A 23,492-nucleotide genomic window follows, 5' to 3' on the forward strand; every position below is an offset into this window, starting at 1 on the left:
ATAAATTGGTACTTTCAAGAATTCGTCGGTAATTTTCACATTTTCTTACTCATCCATTAATTGTATGGATCTGTGGATTTTGTAAGGTTATTCATTTTGAAAATGAGATTTTTAAAAGTATATTCGGCATGAAATGCATTTCCATGAGTTGTTTTTAAAAGGATGTATTATTTGTCAGTTCAATGATTGGTTCTCATTTCCAGATGTTCATATAAATAGATGATAGAAAGTTTATTTGAAGAGACAAAATAAATAGGGTAAAAAAGTAATTATAGAAAAAATACTGTACTGTACATATATTTTCTATACGTCATTTGTTTATATGTTTATTGTTTATTAAAGTTTCGGCTGTCAAAGATATGCAAAGAAAGCATTGAAAGCGCTACCGAATTTACATAAAGTTTGTCATTTCTTAAACATTATTATTTTATCTTTTTTCTATACAGTATATGTTATTTTTTACCTAATTTGACAACAAATTTATATTTAAATTGATTGGTTTGATTGGAATGCGATTAAAGTACAGTTTTAATCAACAATAAACAACAAACAAATGGATTCATTGTCAAAACTTTGATGTCCAGACTGCAATATAACACAATGTAGAAATTGATTTCATCTTCCTAACTTACACAGCTTACAAACTGAAAAAAAAGTTATATTTTGTCATGTCTTTTTGTATATACTTTATAATAAATTGTTTGCAAACATGTGTCACCAAATCATTGCTTGTTTTTTTATTGTTTTTGTTTTTCCCGTTAATTTTCTTCAGATATGTTGCAAAATATATATAAAATCTAAATCGGGATAGGTGTAGAATCCTTCCATGGTGTCTCATATATACTACTGCTACTCTTTAGTTTACTGTATAGAATAATTGATGCATAATATCAAAAAATAATATTTAATCTGGTCCAAAATATCCAAAACAATGGCCCGAACGGCGAAGTGTCTAACTCGTGGTCCGAAATGTCCAACACATGGTCCGAAATGTCCAAAAGTCTGGTCCGAAGTGTCCCGAAATATGGTCCGAAGTGTCCCAAAATCTGGTCCGAAGTGTCTGGTCCGAAATGTCTATGGTCCGAAATGTCCTATTAGCTAAAATATTCTATACAAATTTATGAGGCATCTCCAATTTATCTACCGTAAACCGTCTGACAGAACGATTTTCGGTCGAAAGAAAAGAGAAAGTAATCAGTGTCATTGTGTACACCGGTCTTACTTGGAGCAGCATTTAACTGTTTAATCAAAATCCATTGTGTCAGCTACAAATGTATGTAATTGAGAATCAGAAGATATTAAACATTTCCTATAAATTTAACTGTGAAATCCTTATGTGAAATAATAAAGAGTAGATTCTACTGTAGGAAACTTTAATGATAAAATTGGAATTATCATAGACTGCACAAATAGAAAAGAGTCAACTCGGCCCTATACCCAACTCGGCACGGGTCACCTCGGCACGGGTCAACTTGGCCCACTTTACAAAAATATATAGATCTATAACGTTTTATTTGCTTTGCATGTTGTTAAGGTAAATGAATAATAAGAAATATCTTATTATTATATATATAGTTATACATTGTAGATCTACTTCTGCCAAAATAAAGTAGATTTAGAAAAAAAAGTTATTTATTTGTCTTATATCTATAGTAAACTCTCTCTGTCGAACTAAGTAAATAACCGAGGTATATTGAGTGAAAAGCAAGACTTGTTTCCCTTAGTTTCCCTTCGCTTGCATTTAGCCGTGTTTAAATCGCTAGATTGGGGCGATTAAATGTCCGATTTCAAAATTTGTTACACCAATTAAAAGGTGGTGATCTTAAGTAGCTTCCTCTCAGTATACTTCAACACAATGTTTGACACTGAAGGTATTTAAATTTACGGTTAAACCTACCACGAGTCAGAAATACAGCCTGTCTGCTGCTAGTTCTGAAACTGTCAATCTGTGTGTTTTATAAATAATTACAATAATAACAATAAAAAGTGATGACACCAACCTAATTATTAATAATTAAAAAGTGGGCCAAGTTGACCCGTGCCGATTCGGAATAGGGCCAAGCTGACTCGGGGGGAGGGGGGGGGGGGTGGGTACGTTTTAGGGCCGAGCTGACCCGGATTTGCACAAATATCCCAAGATAAAAAACTTGAATATCATTGCGAACTTCTGACATATCATCTTTATTCAGCAATAATATACAAGTTGTTACTGTTGCTCAAGCCAAAGAGGACAAGGAGCAGTGGCGAGGTAATCAACACGGTGGTGCAACATATATCAATATATAATGGGCCGATATATTATTACAGTATCAGTGTAAATATAGATTGTATATGATATATCTATTGTGTAGTAGAAACTGTGGATATAAGTGAAGCTGTACATAGGTAGCGATATTCAATGGAGTATTATTAGTTTCACTCAGTTAACTATACAGAGGCTCGCCTATAGAGGGCGTGAAGATTGACAACAACAACAACAATTATGGTTGCCAGTCATAGCCAGATATTTTCAACTGTTAAAGATGCAGAAAGTCATCTTGCTTTACATGAAAGAACTAACACTATTAGATTTGTGAAATGGAAATGTCCAAAGGGTTTTGGAAGTCTTGGTAAAGTTATTTTATTATAAAATTAAAAATGTTTCTTTTTACATGCAGAATGGTTTATGATACTGAATACAAAAATATTGAACATTTGAGTGATGCTTGCGTGGTTACTGATACAGAAATATATTTTCATAGTTCTGTTATCTTTTTCATTGTTTTGTTATCCTTTGCTGTGTCTGGACAGTATTTGATTAGTCGAGCTTTGCTGTCACCTTTGACAGCTCTTGTTTTGCTTACACTGGAATGGGCAAAAATGCTGTACCTGTGGGGAGTTCTATACTGTCAACCCAACAAATTAGTAAAGGTGTATACTTGTTTGAGCACTCAATTCAGTTTGCCCCCATTTTTTTTGCAGGGGCAGACATTTGCCCCCTTATAAGTTTCAAAAGGGCAGACAATTACACCCCTAAAATTTCTGAAGGACAAACATTTGCCCCCCCCCCTTATTATGCTCCCCGAAAAATTTCGGGGGAGCATATAGTCGGCGCCTTGTCCGTCTGTCCGTCCGTCCGTCTGTCCGTCCGTCTGTCTGTCCGTCTGTCCGTCCGTTGTCTTGTCCGGAGCATAACTTGAAAACCCTTGGAGATAATTTGTTGAAACTTCATACAGTGGTAGAGGGCATCGAGGGGAAGTGCAGTGTCAAAGAACCATAACTCTATTTTGCCCGGTTTTTGAATTATTTCCCCTTATAGAAAAATCTTGTCCGGGGCATAACTCTAAAACTATAAGAGATATCAACATGAAACTTTGTAGGTGAATAGATCTCAATGCGTAGATGTGCAGTGCATAAGAACAATAACTCTTTTTGTCCTAATTTTGAAGTTATTGCCCTTTGTTTATTTTAATACTTTGAACTTGAAATTTGTCCGGAACATATCTTGAAAACCCTTGGAGATAATTTGTTGAAACTTCATACAGTGGTAGAGGGCATCAAGGGGGAGTGCAGTGTTAAAGAACCATAACTCTATTTTGCCTGGTTTTTGAATTATCTCCCCTTATAGAAAAATCTTGTCCGGGGCATAACTCTAAAACTATAAGAGATATCAACATGAAACATTGTAGGTAGATAGATCTCATTGAGTAGAGGTGCAGTGCAAAAGAACCATAACTCTGTTAAGCCTTATTTTTGAATAATCTCCCCTTTTAGAAAAATCTTGTCCAGGACATAGCTGTAAAATTATAAGAGATATCAACATGAAACTTTGTAGGTAGATAAATCTTAATGGGTAGATGTGCAGTGCACAAGAATCATAACTCTACCTTGCCTAATTCTGGAGTTATTGCCCTTTGTTTATTTTTACTTTTTGAATTGTCCAGGACATAACTCGGAAATCATAAGAGATATCATCAAGAAACTTTGTAGGTTGATAGATCACATTGATTAGAAGTGCAGTGCAAAGAACTGTAACTCTGCCTTGCCTAATTTTGGAATTATTGCACTTTGAACTTTTTCCACGGACATAACTCTGAAACTACAAGAGGTGTACTTTCCTGTGTCCAAAACCTATTCGGGGAGCATCACCCGGCTCAAACCGGGCTCTTGTTAAAACTGTGTGAGGAAAATTTAGTAATACAGTTACAAGTGGAAATTTCCCCTTGGAGAGAAACAATTATTTGCAACAGGAGAACAATATGCTAGTGCAGTCAGAAACGTTAATATACGTACCTGGTGCAGTGAAACTTATATAGAAATTCTGAATAGGTAAAAAACACACACCTAATTAAAAATGATGCATATCACAATGTTCGTCATTTGCAGTTATTGGTAAATAATTAATTTAGTTTGGATGCTGATAAATGACTTTTTAAATTGCAGTGAACACAAAAACACAACGTCCAAAGGTAAATTTTCACCAGCACCAGCAGTCACACATAGTTCCCTATATAACTCTGGCAAGTAGAGTGTACTACTGCCAGTTTGGGCATGATCAAAAAAAGAAGCGGAAGGAGAAGGAGTTTAAGGTTTGAAAACTGTTCATTTTTTCATTCAGGACATAATTGATTTGCTTAAGTTAGCTCTTTAAAGTGTGCCTATGTTAACAGACATTATTTTCTGAATTAGAGTTAAAATGTTAGTAATTGCAATCATTGTGCTTAAGGACGTTTTCGAATGTATAATGCTTTTTTAAATGATATGTATATCTTTTGAAACTAAATCAATGAAACAATGTCATATTGTATCATAGCTTCTTCTTTTGTACCCCGACATACCAAAGATGTAAAAGGAAGGGGGGGGGGGGATAAACTGGTTTGAGTTTGTCTGTCTGTCATATCAAATCTCTCACTTAAACATTAGAAAAAAAAAGGAAAAATTCTTTCAGGCTAAAGTTGATCACCCATATAGAGGAACACAGAAACGACAGCCGAGGGTACTGGAGACGAAGAAGATAGGTTGTAAGGCTAAAGTTGTATTGAATGAAATTTTAATATTTCCTGAATTAAAGGTAAGCTTTTCTTTTTGTCCCTATCCCTTTAACACTAGTGAATTAACATTGTCCATTCTTAAGAATTTTTTGGGATCCATGACAGCATCTTAATAAAATGATATAAAAATCGTCATACAGATTTTAAAATTTTTGTTTTTATAATGTTGTAGAATGTTTATTTAAATAACAATCCATGGAATTTATTTTTTCAAGGACAAAGGTATAATTTGTAGCATTGTCCTTCCAACATTGTACATTGCTTATATTGAAATATTAACCTAGAAACATTAAACCTCAGATTAATATTTTTAAGCTAATTGACTTTTTATCCTTAAGGTACTATGAACTAAATGTTATGCCCCCCTCTGAAGAAGATGGGATATACTGTTTTGCAGATGTCATTCGGTAGGGCTCTCTGTCTGTTGATGGTCCATAGACCAATCCCTTTTGGGATGATAACTCAAGAGCGCATGGGTCAAGGATCATAATTATGGCCATAATTAAGGACCAGTATATGACCCCCATTGATTGTATATTCAGTAGGTCAAAGGTCAAGGTTACTGTGGCACTAAACAATTAAATTGTGTCCTCAAGAACGATAAGATATATGGAGGTTGGTCATTATTTATGAAACATTTAAGCCATTTCTGTATTATAACTTGAAAACTTGGGTCTAGAGTCATGAAACTTTATACGGAAGTTGTTTGTGATCAGCAGATTACAGGTCGGTTGGTGAAATGAATGCATCAAGGGGGACATTCCGTGTTCTACAAGACTTTGTTTACCTTAATTTGATTGAAAAACTTGAAAATGCTTGTTAACCCTTAACATGCTAAATTTCTACAATGAACTTGTCCACCCGTCAATTTGGATAGTACCATTAACTATTGAAAAGGGTGAGCATAAAACCTGAATGGCAAACAGTGCAGTTCATGATCATACTGCATTGTTGTGCAGGCTGATTATGATCTGCATTGAGCGCAATTGCTGATTCATCATCATTTTGAATAAAAATGCAGATACTTTTGTGTTCTATGTTATTTTAGGCTGTTGCAACACTATCTAAGTCCAAAAGAAATTTTCTGAGGAAAAAAGTCAGGATGGACCAAAGTACAGGAGAGAAAGCTTTCCTTTTAACTCTGCCATCATTGGATAACCACTCATCTCATGAAATTGGAAATGTAAGCGTAGACATCAATGTATTATACTGATGTTTTACTAATTTTGTTATTTTAAGCTCGTGTTACATTGTAACAGGAGCTTTCCTAATGGCCTAGGTGTCAGCCTGAGCATTCTTTTTGATATTTAAGTACATTCTCTTGTAGCATGCAGGCCTTAATCAAGTTATTGACGCATCGTTAACAAACAAGATAAAGGAGCTTGTTAGTGAAGGAATGGTGGAGGAGGAGGATGTTACATCTGAATTGCAAATATTTGTAAAGGACACCTTTAACGATTCTGTGGATCCAGCCAACAGACGGTGGTTTCCAACATCTAAGACTGTTAGAGACCACATTCGTCTTGCAGAAAAAGCCATTGGTTCTTCAGACAATGACCAGGAAAGAGTAGCAAAACTGGTAAGTTTTCTCCCTGCAAATAAGTGTATTTTTAGCTCACCTGTCACACAGTGACAGGGTGAGCTTTTGTGATTGCTTTTCTTCCGTCGTCCGTCTGTCGTCCGTCCGTAAACTTTTACTTTAAATGACATCTCCTCATAAACCACTAAGCCAATTTCATCCAAACTTCACAGGAATGTTCCTTTGGTGGTCACCTTTAAAAATTGTTCAAAGAATTTAATTCCATGCAGAACTCTTGTTGCCATGGCAACCAAAAGAAAAAACTTTAAGTATCTTCTTTTTAAAAATTTTAAGAGCTAGAGCTTAGATATTTAGCAAGAAACATCTTCTAGTGAGTGTCTACCAAGTTTGTTCAAATAAAATCCCTGGGGTCAAAATTGGCCCCGCCCCAGGGGGTCATTGATTTTCCCTATATGCATATAGTAAAAACTTAAAAACTCTTCTTTTAAAGAACTCAAAGAGCTAGAGCTTAGATATTCAGCATAGATATTCAGCATGAAACATCTTCTAATGAGTGTCTACAAAGTTTGTTGAAATAAAAACCCTGAGGTCAAAATTGGCCCCACCCCAGGGGGTCATTGATTTTCCCTATATGCATAAAGTAAAAACTTAAAAAATCTTTTTTTAAAGAACTCAATGAGCTGGAGCTAAGATATTCAGCATGAAACATCTTCTAATGGGTGTCTACCAAGTTTGTTCAAATAAAAGCCCTGGGGTCAAAATTGGCCTCGCCCTGGGGGGTCATTGATTTTCCTTATATGTGTTTAGCAAAAACTTAAATAATCTTCTTTGAAGAAACCCAAATAGCTAGAGTTTAGATATTAAGCATGAAACATCTTCTAATGAGTGTCTACAAAGTTTGTTCAAATAATAGCCCTGGGGTCAACATTGGCCCTGCCCCAGGGGGTCATTGATTTCCCCTATATGCATATAGTAAAGACTTAAAAAATCTTTTTTTTTAAAGAACTCAAAGAGCTAGAGCAAAGATATTCAGCATGAAACATGTTCCAATGGGTGTCTACCAAGTTTGTTCAAATAAAGGTCCTGGGGTCAAAATTGGCCCCGCCGCGGGGGTCATTGATTTTCTCTATATATGTGTAGCAAAAACTTGAATAATCTTCTTTGAAGAAACCCAAATAGCTAGAGTTTAGATATTAAGCATGAAACTTCTCTAGTTAGTGTCTACAAAGTTTGTTCAAATGAAAGCCCTTGGGTCAAAACTGGCCCCGACCCAGGGGTGTCATTGTTTTTAACTATATGTGTTAAGTAAAAACTTAAAAATCTTCTTTTAAAAAACCCAATGAGGTAGAGCTTAGATGTTTAGCATGAAATATCTTCTTATGGATGTCTACCAAGTTTGTTCAAATAAAAGCCCTTGGGTGAAAATTGGCCCTGCGGGGGGGGGGGGGGTGGTGGGGGAGAGGGGGTGAAGGTGAAATCATTGTTTTTCATTACATGGGTGTGTAGTAAAATAGTAAGAACTTAACATTGTGAAACATCTTCTTATGAGTGCCTTCTAAGTTTGTTCAAATAAAAGCCCTGGGGTTTAAACTGGCCCCGCTCCGGGGGCCTTTATACAGGTGAGCGACCTCAGAGCCATCATGGCCCTCTTGTTTGAAGTTATGTCCAGTTTATAATTTTGATGAGCGTGATGTGATTTTGAAAACATTGGCACATATTAGTCTCATAAAGTATGACCCACCTTAGAAGAGTATTCAAATGGGTTAAAATTACTGTCAGTGAGGGTCACTTGTTTAAGCCTTAATAGAGGCAACTTTTAAATGAAGTCTAGTGAAATCTGTATAGACAGTTCATATTAAATAAAGTCTAGTGAAATCTGTATAGACAGATCATAATAAATAAAGTATGGGGCGTCCGTGGCCGAGTAGTTAAGGTCGTTGACTTCAAACCACTTGCCCCTCATCGCTGTGGGTTCGAATCCCGACAGGGACTTTGGATTCTTTCATGTGAGGAAGCTATCCAGCTAGCTTACTGAACATCGGTGGTTCTACTCAAGTGCCCGTTCATGCCTGAAATAATGCACGGAAGGGCACCTGAGGTCTTCCTCCACCAGTAAAGCTGGAACGTCACGATATGACCTATACTGTGTCGATGTGACGTAAAACCCAAAACAAAAAAAACAACAAAAAAATAAAGTATGGTTAAATCTGTATAGACAGATCATAATGAATGAAGTCTGGTGAAATATGTATAGACAGATCATACCTAATGAGGTCTGATGAAATCTGTATAGACAGATCATAATAAATAAAGTCTAGTGAAATCTGTATAGACAGATTATACCTAATGAGGTCTGATGAAATCTGTATAGACAGATCATAATGAATGAAGTCTGATGAAATCTGTATAGACAGATCATAATGAATGAAGTCTGGTGAAATATGTATAGACAGATTATACCTAATGAGGTCTGATGAAATCTGTATAGACATATCATAATAAATAAAGTCTAGTGAAATCTGTATAGACAGATTATAATGAATGAAGTCTAGTGAAATCTGTATAGACAGATCGTAATAAATAAAGTCTAGTGAAATCTGTATAGACAGATTATACTGAATGGAGTCAAGTGAAATATGTATAGACAGATTATACAGAATGAGGTCTGATGAAATCTGTATAGACAGATCATAATAAATAAAGTCTAGTGAAATCTGTATAGACAGATCATAATAAATAAAGTCTAGTGAAATCTGTATAGACAGATCATACCGAATGAAGTTTAGTGAAATCTGTATAGACAGATCATAATAAGTAAAGTCTAGTGAAATCTGTATAGACAGATCAAACCAAATGAAGTATAGTGAAATCTGCATAGACAGATCAAAATGCATAAAGTCTGGTGAAATCTGTATAGACAGATTATAATGAATGAAGTCTAGTGAAACCTGTATAAACAGATCTTACCGAATGAAGTCTGGTGAAATATGTATAGACAGATCATACAGAATTAGGTCTAGTGAAATCTGTATACAGATCATAATGATTGAACCTTTGTGAAATCTGTATAGACAGATCATACCGAATGAACTCTGTTGAAATCTGTATAGACACATTATATAGGTTGAAATATAGTCAAAATAGTGAAGTCAGGTTTTTTAGTACACATAACTCCGTAATATCTTTCAAATCAGGACAAATATTAGGATAGTTCAGTTATCAGACTTTGTCAAATCTGTATAGACAAAATATCAAGAGTAAAATTTGGTGGTCATAAACCTTTTGCAGTAGATGGGTGAAATGTTTGGGGGTGAAGTGTCTTGCTATCTTTCAGTACATGCGGTAATGCATTTTTTATGTTTTGGTTCAAAATATTCCTTATAAAAACCTAATTTATTTTTCATGAAAATGAAAAAAACGTATTTTTATTCCATACTGTACAGTAGATCTTTATATACGTTTACGACATCATGCAGATTTTACGACTTTCAAATCTGTGTCTTGTAATTCGTATAGACTTTCGCCGGTGTTTTTACAAAATAAACTTTGTAACGCAAGTGTCATCTAAAACCCATATATTGCTTTAAGAGTTCATAATACAACTTTTCAATTTTCGTACATCATATTATTATTTTATGTTTCCTTCCGTCTGAAACAAATCTGTGAAAATGGAGAAAAACGAGATTGCGCAGCAATGCAAATTTGTCAAGGAAGAGGTAAGACTAAAGAGTGGCAGTCTCCTGGAATATACCCTATGCCTGCAGTATATTTTATACAGCACAATATAGACTCTACAAAAGTCTTAAACATTAAAGGATCTTGATTGTCAAAGGTCCTTTCCTTCGACAAGGGGGCACAATTTGCCTTGGGGTTAATTGACCCAGTCCCTTGTAGTTATACTTGTCTTATATATAAGACCACACCTGGCCTCTATTAAGACCAATTTTTAAAATAACAGAATTTTCTGCGTTTTATGTTAATGATAACATGATCCACAATTAAAACCAATTTACTTATTAAATCCACTTATAAGACCAACAGTTGCAGGCCCAATTCATTGTTTTATCCTTTATCTAACCCCACTATTGAAACCACTGACAATATAGTCAACTGCTTTTCAGATCACAAATTTGTTGTGAATTCTCTAAAGCATGTCACTTGAAGAAACAATGTGTTAAAACTCTTATGATTGGAAAGTTGTATAAAGTTTGGTGAGAAAATAAACCTCAGAGTGGTTTAATGTTACTTTCTGCATATTTATTTTGTGGAAAATTAATTTCTTATTTAATGTAGACATGAAACAAGATCAGACTATGAAAATTTATTCTTTAATATTAAATTTCTTCAGACTTATGATCTAATGACAATTAGATATTATAACAACAGTTTATTGTAATATTTGAAGGTTACAATGTAATTGTCTAAACATGTTTATACACAATAATTCAAATTAAGTGGTCATGAAATATATATGCCTTGATAATGATATTGACAATTAAGACAACCACACACTTAAGACTGCTTTAATCCAGTCCTTCTGATGGTGTTAATAGAGGGTTTTCACTGTACTGACCTGTACATAGAAGTAGTGTGACCTATCTTATGCTGTATCAGATGTGGGCAAATGAGGGCCATTACTGACTTTCATGTCTAAATTAAGGTTATATACATGTATAACTATTAAAATGTTACATTCACACTGTAATAAATAATTAATGTATTCCTGTCATTTAACAGAAAAAATATTTATACAAATAAAAACCATTCAGACTTACTATTTTAACAGACTGCAGAAATTTGTAAAATGTTGTTCCATTTTACTGATATACATATACATTCAAAATATTTTAGATGAAAACTTCACAATTTTTTAGGTGTGTGAAAAATATTAAACAATTTTGACCAAGCGTACACTGTCTACATTTGAATATCCTATTACTGTGGGATTAATGATGGCATTGAATTAGTGATGTTGTCTTTATTGAGGCTAACTTGAAAATTTAATAAGGAAACCCTGTTTTGTGATACAATTGTGTACATGTAACATGAAAATCTTGACAATTTTTATATTACCTTCAAATGTCTGACTATTTAACAGGACATTTCATGTGGGAAGTGGATCAAAATGTGTACAGTAACTTACACTGACCCATGTGGAAAAGAAAGGTAAGTACCGAAATTTTTCCCTTTCATTATAGCACTAATTATGCCGCTAGGATTAACATTAGCCTCATTGGGGATAGGGGGAAGGGGGCGGGAGATAAAGCTATTTTATGAAAAAGTTAGAAACTTAGTATACTAGTACTGAAATTTTCTAAAAGTTATTTATTGTTTTTTTTGTTTTATTTATAAAATATTTTTTTAAAATATAGATAACCTTCAAGTTATTACCTAGGTAAACACATCTATGTATTCTTGTTTGGATCTACAATACCGAAGTGTCTACATTTTTGACATTTAAGTTTGCTAGAATAAAATCTGCAAAATGTATATAAGTCATGCCTCACCTTATAGGTCACATAGTTTACATTATATGAGCCGCGTCACGACAAAACCAACACAGTGCGTTTGCGACCAGCATGGATCAAGACCAGCCTGCGCATCTGCACAGTCTGATCAGGATCCATGCTGTTCGCTATCAGTTTCTCTACATGTTATAGGGTTTATAAGAGATGGGCAGGATGGTCTGGATCCATGCTGATCGCAAACGCATTACGTTGGTTTTGTCGTTAAGAGGCTCAATTATGTTTTTAAAATCATGTCCTGAAAAGCCACAATTAATGCCCAGGGCATATGAATCATAATAGCATAAACTATGGGAATATAATATAATAATAGCATAGACAAAAGGAATATATGAATGTAAGAAAACACATTTAAATCTTCTTGTGCAACTTCAATGCAAAGAATTTACTAAAGATGTTTGGCATGTAGCATTACCTTGTGGACTTCTGTATTATTCCCCTTGGACCAAAATATCCCACCCTTCTGGATGTGACATAGTTCTTATAGTCTACATTGTATAAGGGTATTTTTGTTAATTTCAGAGTTTGGGAAGCTGTTAAAAGGACAACAAAAGTATCTGTTGATTCACCTGATGGTATGTTCTCACACTTTAGAAAGTAGACATTTTGGTCATGGACTACTACAATTATAATGCAATTAAAATATATGACAAAATGATAGAATGGTTGCAAATTATTATGCCCCCATTTCGAAGAAAAGGGGGTATATTGCTTTGCACTTGTCGGTCCGTCGGTCTGTCGGTCCGTCGGTCCGTAGACCAAATGGTTTCCGAGTGATAACTAAAGAACCCTTAGGCCTAGGAACTTCAAACTTGGTATGGTGATTGGTCATGACCAGTAGATGACCCCTATTGATTTTAGGGTCAAGGGGTCAAAGGTGAAGGTCACATTGACCTTGTAAGTAAAAACGGTTTCCGATCAATAACTAAAGAACGAACTTAAGGCCTAGGAACTTCAAACTTGGTATGGTGATTGGTCATGATCAGTAGATGACCCCTATTGATTTTGGGGTCAAAGGGTCAAAGGTCAAGGTCACATTGACCTTGTAGGTAAAAACGGTTTCCGATCAATAACTAAAGAACTTTAAGGCCTAGGAACTTCAAACTTGGTATGGTGATTGGTCATGACCAGTAGATGACCCCTATTGATTTTGGGGTCAAGGGGTCAAAGGTCAAGGTCACATTGACCTCTTGGGTAAAAACGGTTTCTGATCAATAACAAAAGAACCCTTAAGCCTAGGAACTTCAAACTTGGTATGGTGATTGGTCATGATCAGTAGATGACCCCTATTGATTTTGGGGGTCAAGGGGTCAAAGGTCAAGGTCACATTGACCTCTTGGGAAAAAAAAAACGGTTTCTGATCAATAACAAAAGAACCCTTAGGCCTAGGAACTTCAAACTTGGTATGGTGATTGTTTATGACCAGCAGATGACCCCTATTGATTTTGGGTTAAGGGGTCAAAGGTCAAGGTCATATTGACCTTGTAGGTAAAAACGGTTTCCGATCAATAACGAAAAAACCCTTAGGCCTAGGGACTTCAAACTTGATATGGTGATTGGTCATGACCAGCAGATGACCCCTATTGATATTGGGGTTAAGGGGTCAAAGGGCAAGGTCACATTGACCTTGTAGGTAAAAATGCTTTCCAATCAATAACTTAAGAACCCTCAGGCCTAGGAACTTCAAACTTGGTATGGTGATTGGTCATGACCAGCAGATGACCTATTGATTTTGGGGTCAAGGGGTCAAAGGTCAAGGTCACATTGACCTTGTAGGTAAAAACGGTTTCCGATCAATTAACTAAAAATGCTTAGGCCTTGGAACTTCAAACTTTGTATGATGATTGGTCATGACCAGCAGATGACCCCTATTGAGTTTTGGGTCAAGGGGCAAAGGTCAAGGTCACATTGACCTTGTAAGTAAAAACGGTTTCTGATCAATAACTTAAGAACACTTAGGCCTAGGAACTTCAAACTTAGTATGGTGATTTGTCATGACCAGCAGATGACCTATTGATTTTGGGGTCAAGGTGTCAAAGGTCAAGGTCACATTGACCTTGTAGGTAAAAACGGTTTCCGATCAATTAACTAAAAACGCTTAAGCCTAGGAACTTCAAACTTTGTATGATGATTGGTCATGACCAGCAGATGACCCCTATTGAGTTTTGGGTCAAGGGGTCAAAGGTTAAGGTCATGACCAGTAGATACTTGATAACCCTTATTAATTTTTTGATCACTGGGTCAGAAGTCATGCATAATAACCTTATCACATGACTAATTGGCTGCTGATAGGGGGCATACATGTTTTACAAACATATCTTGTATTTTTAAGAATTTCATTTCCTTTTAAAGAACAATGTAAGATAGGGTCAAATAACTCTAAGGTATTAATATAATTACACTGTACTGGTACATGTAAATGTAACTCTAGCAAGTATTAGATTTGAAAATGAATTAAACACATTGCAGATTGTATACTTAGGAGATTTTTTTATTGTTTATCAAACCAGAATTTAATTCTGTCAAAACTTGTCTATTCTTGAGCAAAAAGATTGTTTTGAAATAAATCTTATTTGCCCTTTTATGAAAACTGTTCTCCCATGAATTGAAATAGAATTTGTAATTACAAAATTTTCATATTATACGATTCCACTATTAACAAGTCATTTTATATTAATAGACTTATAGTAATACAAGATTTAAAATGGACATTTAGTTAGCATTATATTTTTATTATTATGACTATTATCATGGCCAACTGTTGAACAGAGTGTGTTGGATCTTCACAGGGGCATAACTGTATTTGTTTGCTGACACTACAACCTAATGATCCCTGTTGTTACTAAAATCAAATTACATTTTTATCAGAAAGAAAATTTCAGTGTAGAATTAAAATTTGACTTCAATTTGAATCATAAGAGTTCAAAATAAAAGGAAAAAATTGGCATTACATACATTTTTTGACAGAACTAAAACATGTAGTGTAATCTATCAACGGATAGAGATATTGTACAAAATGTTGTATTTTTTCTTTCCTTGCAGCTGTTGTGGCCATACCTATATTAAAGAAGGTATTACATTTTGACTGTGTTGTGTTGATTAAACAATACAGACCACCTGTCAAAGCTTATTGTATTGAGTTTCCTGCAGGTAAGTTCTATTATCATAAATTTTAGTTACCTTTTTACAGAGTTATGCCCCTTTTCTAATTTTCAAGCTCTGAGAATAGTTGGTTGTGCTGTCTAACGAAAAGCTACTGTTTGTGCTCTTATTCATTACATTTAAACATCAGGTTTCAATTGTTTTATTACCTAATATTTTGCAATCAAACTATATAATATTTTTCAGTTTATTCATTTACCTGCAGGTTTATTAGATCCAAATGAGGAAATAGAAAAATGTGCTGAGAGAGAATTGCTAGAGGAAACTGGTTATACAGGAATAGTTAAACACATTTCACCAGGTATGTACCTCATTATACAGGAATAGTTGAACACATTTCACCAGGTATGTACTTCATTATAAAGGAATAGTTAAACACATTTCACCAGATATGTACCTTGTTATACAGGAATAGTTAAACACATTTCACCAAGTATGTACCTTGTTATACAGGAATAGTTACACATTTCACCAAGTATGTACCTTGTTATACAGAAATAGTTAAAAACATTTCACCAGGTATGTACCTTTTGTTATACAGGAATAGTTAAACACATTTCACCAGGTATGTGCCTTGTTATACAAGAATAGTTAAACACATTTCACCAGGTATGTGCCTTTTGTTATACAGGAATAGTTAAACACATTTCACCAAGTATGTACCTTGTTATACAGGAATAGTTAAACACATTTCACCAGGTATGTACCTTTTGTTATACAGGAATAGTTAAACACATTTCACCAGGTATGTGCCTTGTTATACAGGAATAGTTAAACACATTTCACCAGGTATGTACCTTTTGTTATACAGGAATAGTTAAACACATTTCACCAAGTATGTACCTTGTTATACAGGAATAGTTAAACACATTTCACCAAGTATGTACCTCGTTATACAGGAATAGTTAAACACATTTCACCAGGTATGTACCTTTTGTTATACAGGAATAGTTAAACACATTTCACCAGGTATGTACCTTGTTATACAGGAATAGTTTAACACATTATACCAAGTATGTACCTTGTTATACAGAAATAGTTAAACACATTTCACCAGGTATGTACCTCGTTATACAGGAATAGTTAAACACATTTCACCAGGTATGTACTTTTTGTTACACATAAATAGTAAACACATTTCACCAGGTATGTATCTTTTGTTAAACAGGAATATTTTAGCACATTTCACATTTGTATTTCGTTTGTACAGTAATAGTAGTCAGGTTAGTAAAGGACACTATGCAATGAACTATATATGTTTATCATTTCAACAAAAAAGAACAAGTTTAATATATATTTATGTGTATTATAAATGTACATTGTATATCCTAGTTTATATTTATTTCAGTGACCAGCCTTGATGCAGGACTTGGAAACACAACTGCTAAACTTATCACAGTAGAGGTAAACAATAATTGTTCAGTAATGATGATAAAAATATATTCCCATGTGTCTTAAAGTGGTGTTTGTAGTTTTCACTCCTGATCACAGTAGTAAAAAAATCTGGAAACAAAGTGATCCCTTGGAAGCATTTATCACAACAAAATTAAATGAAAATTGCAGACTCGGTGTGATTGAGTCGGTACATGAGGGATTATGAATAAGTGCAACATCCCTCACGCCCCTTAGCACTGGCTTGAGCGGTACTCAGTTCTCAACACTTAATAGTGCTGGTATCAATGATCCCGAAGGACCAGAAAAATATAACAACACTGAAGCCACATTGAATTTACAGTTCAGCTATTTGCAGTTTGCAGGGCAGGCTGTCAACCAGTTTTCCAGTACTAGTTGCCTTCACTTTAGCAAGGAACTGATAACTTCTGTACATGCCAGAGCAGAGGTACAGTGGGAATGTCTGTAGAAAAGATTTCATGATCAATCACAATAAAAGTGACCTGCACCATCCTGGAATCGAACCAGGGTTTGACCAGGGTTGCCTGATTCACAGTCCAACACTACTTATTGAGCTAACCAGACAGCTTATGTCTTAATGTACAATGGATATCAATTTTTATAATACTGCAAATAAATTTCCTGAATTCTGATTGGCTTAAACACATTGTATACAATGTTGTGTATACAATGAAGAACAGTTACTGAAGTACACAAAAATAGCAAAATACATGTATTTTTACATCATCAGGGCTCACACTGGCTCAAATAAAATAATAGCCAATATTTTTAACTTAAAATAATAATAGCCAAAAGTTCAGCGGACTATTCACGATTTAGCGATTAACAACATAAGCAGTTTATTAAATAAACATAACATATAAAACTTAAGGATTCTCAAATAAACTGATAGTCATTTGTGTATATTGATAACTAACACTTGCAAACTCATACCACAACTTTAATTGTTATAATAGAACAGAATAAAAATGTTATATAGTATAATTACTGTATATCAATAATATTAAAGATTCATTATAAATTTACATAATGCTATTATCATACAATTTCTTTTGTTTGTTCCAATCAAATTTTGTCAGCTATAACCCCTGTCAATTTCCACATTTCACACAGAACTGGAGTAGATCTAGGTCATATTAGCCTATAGAAATAACACTTGCAAACTCATTCACAGAATGCAGCCTTTTTTCTGAATAACTTACTGAAAAATGTCCTCATCACCAATGTAATACAAATTTTCTGCCATGATAGTAAAGATTTTTAAACAGAACATAGCTTATTTTCACCTTTAAATAAATATCAAAATTATCGGTGTCGCGAAAATATGTGACAATCGGATTTTTTCCTGTTTTCTGAAGAAATATTCACAATTTTGGTTGTTGTGCAAATAGTTGTTTGGAAGTTAATACTTTTTAAATATTTTATCATTGTTTTCCACTGGCGATTTAGTCAAGCAGCTTAAAACAAAAAATTTCAAAATTTGCCATTACTGCAATTTACGGTAAATTTTGGGTTGGTCAATATCCAGTTTATCAATTTTAAGACGATTTTTTGTGGCTAATTGACGGATATTTGATGGCTATTATAATGCTGGACAATATTTTACAGTACTTATACAATTTTACATCTTGCATGTATTTTTATCACCTCGGGCAATATGGTAAGCAGCACGTGACCGATAAAAAGTTGACACTCAATTAAATCCACCCCGCTGGTGTTAATTGGGTCTACTGCATTCTTTATCGATTTTTACACCTTATATAAACACTGTTGGAAGTAAAAAATAATCGCCAGATTTTGTAGCCAAAATGCAAAAATAATCGCCAATCTTATAAAATAATCGCAAATGGCGACTATGGCGACCGACAGCGTGAGCCCTGCATCATAGATGGTTAACTATGTGCTTGTATAAAATTATTGTTGTGTTCTGTTCTTTATTGCATATTATCATTACTAAAAACAATACTTTAAAGACATCCTGCTATGATAACTTTGTACTTGAGTTACTTTTTTTTTATTGTGCAGTGATCATACATGCCATATTTCCAGCCACCCAGATAGGGGGATTTGGCTTTAAAAAGCAGGGAATTTGGACCAAAAGTAGGGGGATTTTTAAGCAAGCACAAACCAGTCGTAATCTTAAAACAATGTAAACATTTAATTAAATTTCCCCCATTTTATTATATTATGAAAATGAACATTTCTACAAGATCATTTGATATTTTCAAGTTTTAACATACATGACTGTCACTGTGATGGCGTAGCCATTGAACGCCATCTTATTTATGTTGGCCTTTTTCCCCCACACTGCTTTGAAAACGGTCTAAAAGTATGGGGTTTTAATTTATGAATTAAAATGATTATGTATTAATACAGTTAGATGGATATCTACTCAAAAATAAATATATTTCAGTTATATATTAAGATGTTTATATATTAATACAGATAGATGGAGATCTACCTGAGAATCAGAATCCAAAAGCTAGACCAGGTATAAAATATATTTCTATATATACATGTATTCCAAATAATGTACTGTAATGTTATGTCTTGTAACTATTGAGTATTAAGTTGTAAAGCATGTACATGTACAACAGAATATCTCTTATAGGAAATCATACATAAAGTGTTTTACTGAAGAAATACATTTTTATGCTTGACTTATTATGTTATGAAACGTACTTGATTAAAATGAATTATATATGTTATCTTTAACTTTTCTTTGATGAATGATTTTAACATAGCTGATGTGTACAGTACTTGTATGATATGAGTAAATGAAGACATTGTATTACAGGTTTATGTAATATATGATTTTCTTTTTCTTTTCATAAATCATTATGAAGATGATGGAGGTAAGAATTATACGTATAGACAATTATTATTATACCACCAAAAAAGAAGTTCTATTTAAAGTAATTAGAGAGTTATTGCCCTTTGTTACTATTCCATTGCTTTCTTTTGTCCGGACCATAACTTGAAGACTAACTGTTGGAATTCATTATTACTTCATACAATGGTGAAGCACATTGAGAGGAAGTGCAATGGTCAAGCACATTGAGAGGAAGTGCAGTGCACAAGAACCATAACTCCATCTTGCGTTATTACAGAGTTACTGCCCTTTGTTACTTTTCCTTGTCCAGAGCATGACTTGAAAACTACTGGTTGGAATTCAAAACAACTTCATACAATGGTCAAGCACAATAAGGGGAAGTGCTGAGCACAAGAACCATAACTCCATCTAGACTAATTACTGAGTTATTGCCCTTTGTTATTTTTCCATTGCTTTTTTGTCCGGACTATAACTTGAAGACTTATGGTTGGAGTTCAATATAACTTCATACAATGGTCAAGCACATTTAGAGGAAGTGCAGTGCACAAGAACCATAACTCCATCTTGACTAATTACAAAGTTATTGCCCTTTGTTACTTTTCCTTGTCCAGAGCATAACTTGAAAACAACTGTTTGGAATTCAGTACAACTTCATACAGTTGTCAAGGACATTAAAAGGAAGTGCAGTGCACAAGAGCCATAACTCCATTTTGACAAAATACAGAGTTACTGCCCTTTGATACTTTTCCTTGTCCGGAGCATCACTTAAAACGTACTGGTTGGAATTCAAAACAACTTCATTCAATGGTCAAGCACAATAAGAGGAAGTGCAGTGCACAAGAACTATAGCTATATCTTCAGTATTTATAGAGTTATTGCCCTTTGTTCCTTTTCTTTGTCTTTCTGGACTTATTACAGAGTAATTCAATTAAACTTCATCAATGGCCAACCACATTGAAAGGAAATGCAACATACAAGAACCACAACTATCTTTAATTGCCCACAACCATAACTCTATTTTTCAATTCTTTTACAAGGTATTCTGTTACTAGTAACATCCTCATTTCCAAAGCAGTCTTGTGGGGGTATTAATCACATTTAGTGATAGTTCTAGTTTTCTTTGTCTTAATTCTGATATCTTAAAGCTGCATGCCACAACATGAGCCAACATATTTCTAGAAAATCAAACTTGAGAACAATGTACTAAGACTCTGAAGAAAGTAAAAAAGGTTCAATATTCAAGTAATAATTTACTTTTTGTATGCAATTAATGACTTATTTTGCAGTATTTTTCACCATGTTTCCACTGCTTGACTAATGCACAGTGTAAGAAATTAGGATTCGAATCCACTAGGCTGGTTGGGCTACCAGACTGGAATATTCACTAGCCCAAAAGACATTTCACTAGCATGATTCACTTGTTCAAAACAGTTGTTAATATTGCCTCTGAAAATACAGTAGTCTGGTCGGGCTTGTTACTGTGAAAACTTGGTAGCCCGAGGAGAAATTTAGTAGTCAGGGGCTATAGGACTACTGCTAATTTCGAACACTGAATGCATTAAGGGCCATTCTTGTATATAGACGCTGATATGACCAATTAAAAATAAGAGAAAAAGTACCAAAATTACTTTGTTTTCCAGAATTTATAGAAGTATTAAATGTTCCAATGGATGACTTGCTCCAGAAGCTTAATGGTAAGTATACAAATATGTGTTTGTTTATTTGGTATTTACCGGTACACTGATTTCAACACAGTCATTTTTGCTCATATCTTAACGATCAGACTAACATTTATAACTAAGCAGTACATTCCACTTTGCTAACCTGTGATCGACCACTAATTCCACATGATTTCTGACTCGGGTTTGAGAGACAAACGGCCATTACACTTAATGTCCAAGATCAGTTGTGACCTTGCCTTGCCCCGGGAGTGAACCAGTGACCCCTAGATTATTAAATGATACTCTCCCTAGTAAGCTAAGCCTTTTAATTACTCGAATAAATCTTGTTGTATAATATATGAGCCGCATCATGACAAAACCAACATAATGGGTTTGCGACCAGCATGGATCCAGACCAGCCTGCGCATCCGCGCAGACTGATCAGGATCCATGCTGTTCGCTTACAAACCCCATTAAAGTAGAAAAACTGATAGGGAACAGCATGGATCCTGATCAGACTGTGCATATACACAGGCTGGTCTGGATCCATGCTTGTCGCAAACCCATTATGTTGGTTGTTCATGACTCGGCTCATATATATTTTAACATGAAAGTTCCAGGGGAGTTCAATAGATTTGTAGAACTCCGGGGTTTTAACCCTTTCGCTGCCAGAGGGTTATTGTTTTATTGATCACCTATTTGCCAGAGGGTTTTCTAAAAAATTACTATATTATTAATTAATATAATTATTATTATTTGTTATTAGTATTATAATAATTATATATGTTTCCAAATCTGTGAGTATAATAATAATTACTGTCAATGGTATAATTTTCATGATATTTATTATTATTTTTATTATTATTATTATTAATTTATTATTATTACTCTTATTATAGAGACGGCTAAAGCCGTCCATATGGCAAATACACAGAAAAATAACAGGGACGGCATCAGCCGTCCCTATGGCAGTGAATGGGTTAACTCACAGATCAGGAGACGGTTTCAGTGTTGCAGCTCTTATCAGATACTCGCCAAAGATATTGAAAAAAACCCACTCATGTAACTAAAATAAGAAGCTGTCATAATGTTTATCTCTATTTTTTCAGACTATGCAGCTACAGGTGTAGTGATAGACTCCCGTGTTTACACATATGCCATTTCTCTAGAACAGACTAAGGAAATGATGAGAGCGCAGTGTAATTCCTGATGTATACACTATGCTAGTCTATTATAATGTAATCATACTCCTGAAAACATTATGTCTTAACCATTCAACTGTGAACAATGAAAGAACACACAGTGGTACATGAATATTGTGAGTGTAAAGAAGATGAAAGAATTCCTAGATGGATACGAGATATATCATATTGATAATTAAAGATCCTGTATGTTGTAATTCAGGTTGTTGCGGCATTTAAGTGAAATTTTATATATGTATATCATTATGCTTATAAAACAATTTTCAAGCATTAAATAATATGCAAAATATGTACTGCAAATATTTGTCCACAATTTATGTTATCATTAAAATATATGCATTCATTTTTATTGAAAAATTTGACTAAGACTTTATAGAAATTTCTAATTACCTCCCTTTATTTACATGAAATGTTGAATTCGGTAATAACTTACAAATAATGCTTTTTGGAACTTAACTTATAAATAATGCTTTTTGGAACTTGCAGTATTGATAAATCTCAATTTGAGCATCATATTTATGATATATAACCATAAAAAAATGTGTTACAGGATCTTTAAGCTGTTTAGACTTGTTAATGATTGAAAAGAAAATGTGTTGACTGGTGTTGATTGCAGTTGTATTAGGCATTACAAGGGAAGTAATTTGTTCTGTTGAATAAACAATAATCTTAGACAGAAAGTTCAAATTGTACAATTCATGAATACAAAAATGTACAAGTTTATTGAAAAATGTTAAACTCTGATGACTGTTTTTAGAAAAAAAATCTGATATGCTCTGCTTTTATATTAAGACTAATAGTTTTTGTATGTTATGTACATGTAAATATTTATATATATCTTGTATATTACAATATCTGTTATTAAATCAGTAGGGGTACTAACATAGAATATTCATAGTATCGTGAGTGTATGTTTTTACATTTCATAAAGGGTTATCAAAAACTAGAAATTGGCAAATTGTTAAAATTTGATATTGCAGGTTACCTGGTACTAAAACCTGGAACACCAGTTAGACATCTGTATATCAGTTTATGATTGAATACTCTTAAAACAGTTACAAAACTGAAGCTAACGAATAAACAAATTTTATTCTTTTATTGTATCTTCTATTTATCTTTTATATGC

General features: G+C 34.0%; 1 protein-coding gene across 7 annotated transcripts; it reads left to right on the top strand.

The window, feature by feature from the left end:
- The first annotated feature begins 1,122 nt into the window (after positions 1-1,122).
- LOC132748345 (ADP-sugar pyrophosphatase-like) lies at positions 1,123-23,464 on the top strand. Of its 7 annotated transcripts, XM_060737935.1 has the most exons (10): positions 9,866-10,286; positions 11,669-11,736; positions 12,618-12,670; positions 15,138-15,245; positions 15,463-15,558; positions 16,606-16,661; positions 19,116-19,161; positions 19,517-19,525; positions 21,144-21,197; positions 22,274-23,464. In XM_060737935.1, the coding sequence occupies exons 1-10, from the start codon at positions 10,239-10,241 to the stop codon at positions 22,372-22,374; spliced, it is 639 nt and encodes a 212-aa protein (XP_060593918.1). In that variant the 5' UTR covers positions 9,866-10,238; the 3' UTR covers positions 22,375-23,464. The 7 variants fall into 7 exon arrangements, with proteins under 7 accessions (XP_060593916.1, XP_060593911.1, XP_060593912.1 ...); XM_060737928.1 differs by lacking the exons at positions 9,866-10,286; positions 15,463-15,558; positions 16,606-16,661; ... (2 more) ...; positions 21,144-21,197; positions 22,274-23,464 and adding exons at positions 1,126-1,273; positions 2,190-2,609; positions 4,423-4,568; ... (1 more) ...; positions 6,079-6,213; positions 6,358-6,609 and having other exon boundaries at positions 15,138-15,286; XM_060737929.1 differs by lacking the exons at positions 9,866-10,286; positions 15,463-15,558; positions 16,606-16,661; ... (2 more) ...; positions 21,144-21,197; positions 22,274-23,464 and adding exons at positions 1,144-1,273; positions 2,103-2,609; positions 4,423-4,568; ... (1 more) ...; positions 6,079-6,213; positions 6,358-6,609 and having other exon boundaries at positions 15,138-15,286.
- The last annotated feature ends 28 nt before the right edge of the window (positions 23,465-23,492 follow it).

This window comes from Ruditapes philippinarum, unplaced genomic scaffold, assembly GCF_026571515.1.
Source record: "Ruditapes philippinarum isolate M1 unplaced genomic scaffold, ASM2657151v2 ctg475_1_1_1_1, whole genome shotgun sequence".
Lineage (NCBI taxonomy): Eukaryota > Metazoa > Mollusca > Bivalvia > Venerida > Veneridae > Ruditapes > Ruditapes philippinarum.

Excerpts from the sequence above, each read along its gene's own strand:
- LOC132748345 (XM_060737928.1), top strand. The coding sequence starts at position 2,483 with ATGGTTGCCAGTCATAGCCAGATATTTTCAACTGTTAAAGATGCAGAA. Across the intron at positions 2,610-4,422 it reads AAAGGGTTTTGGAAGTCTTG|TGAACACAAAAACACAACGT; the intron begins GTAAAGTTATTT and ends TTTAAATTGCAG. Across the intron at positions 5,051-6,078 it reads TAATATTTCCTGAATTAAAG|GCTGTTGCAACACTATCTAA; the intron begins GTAAGCTTTTCT and ends ATGTTATTTTAG.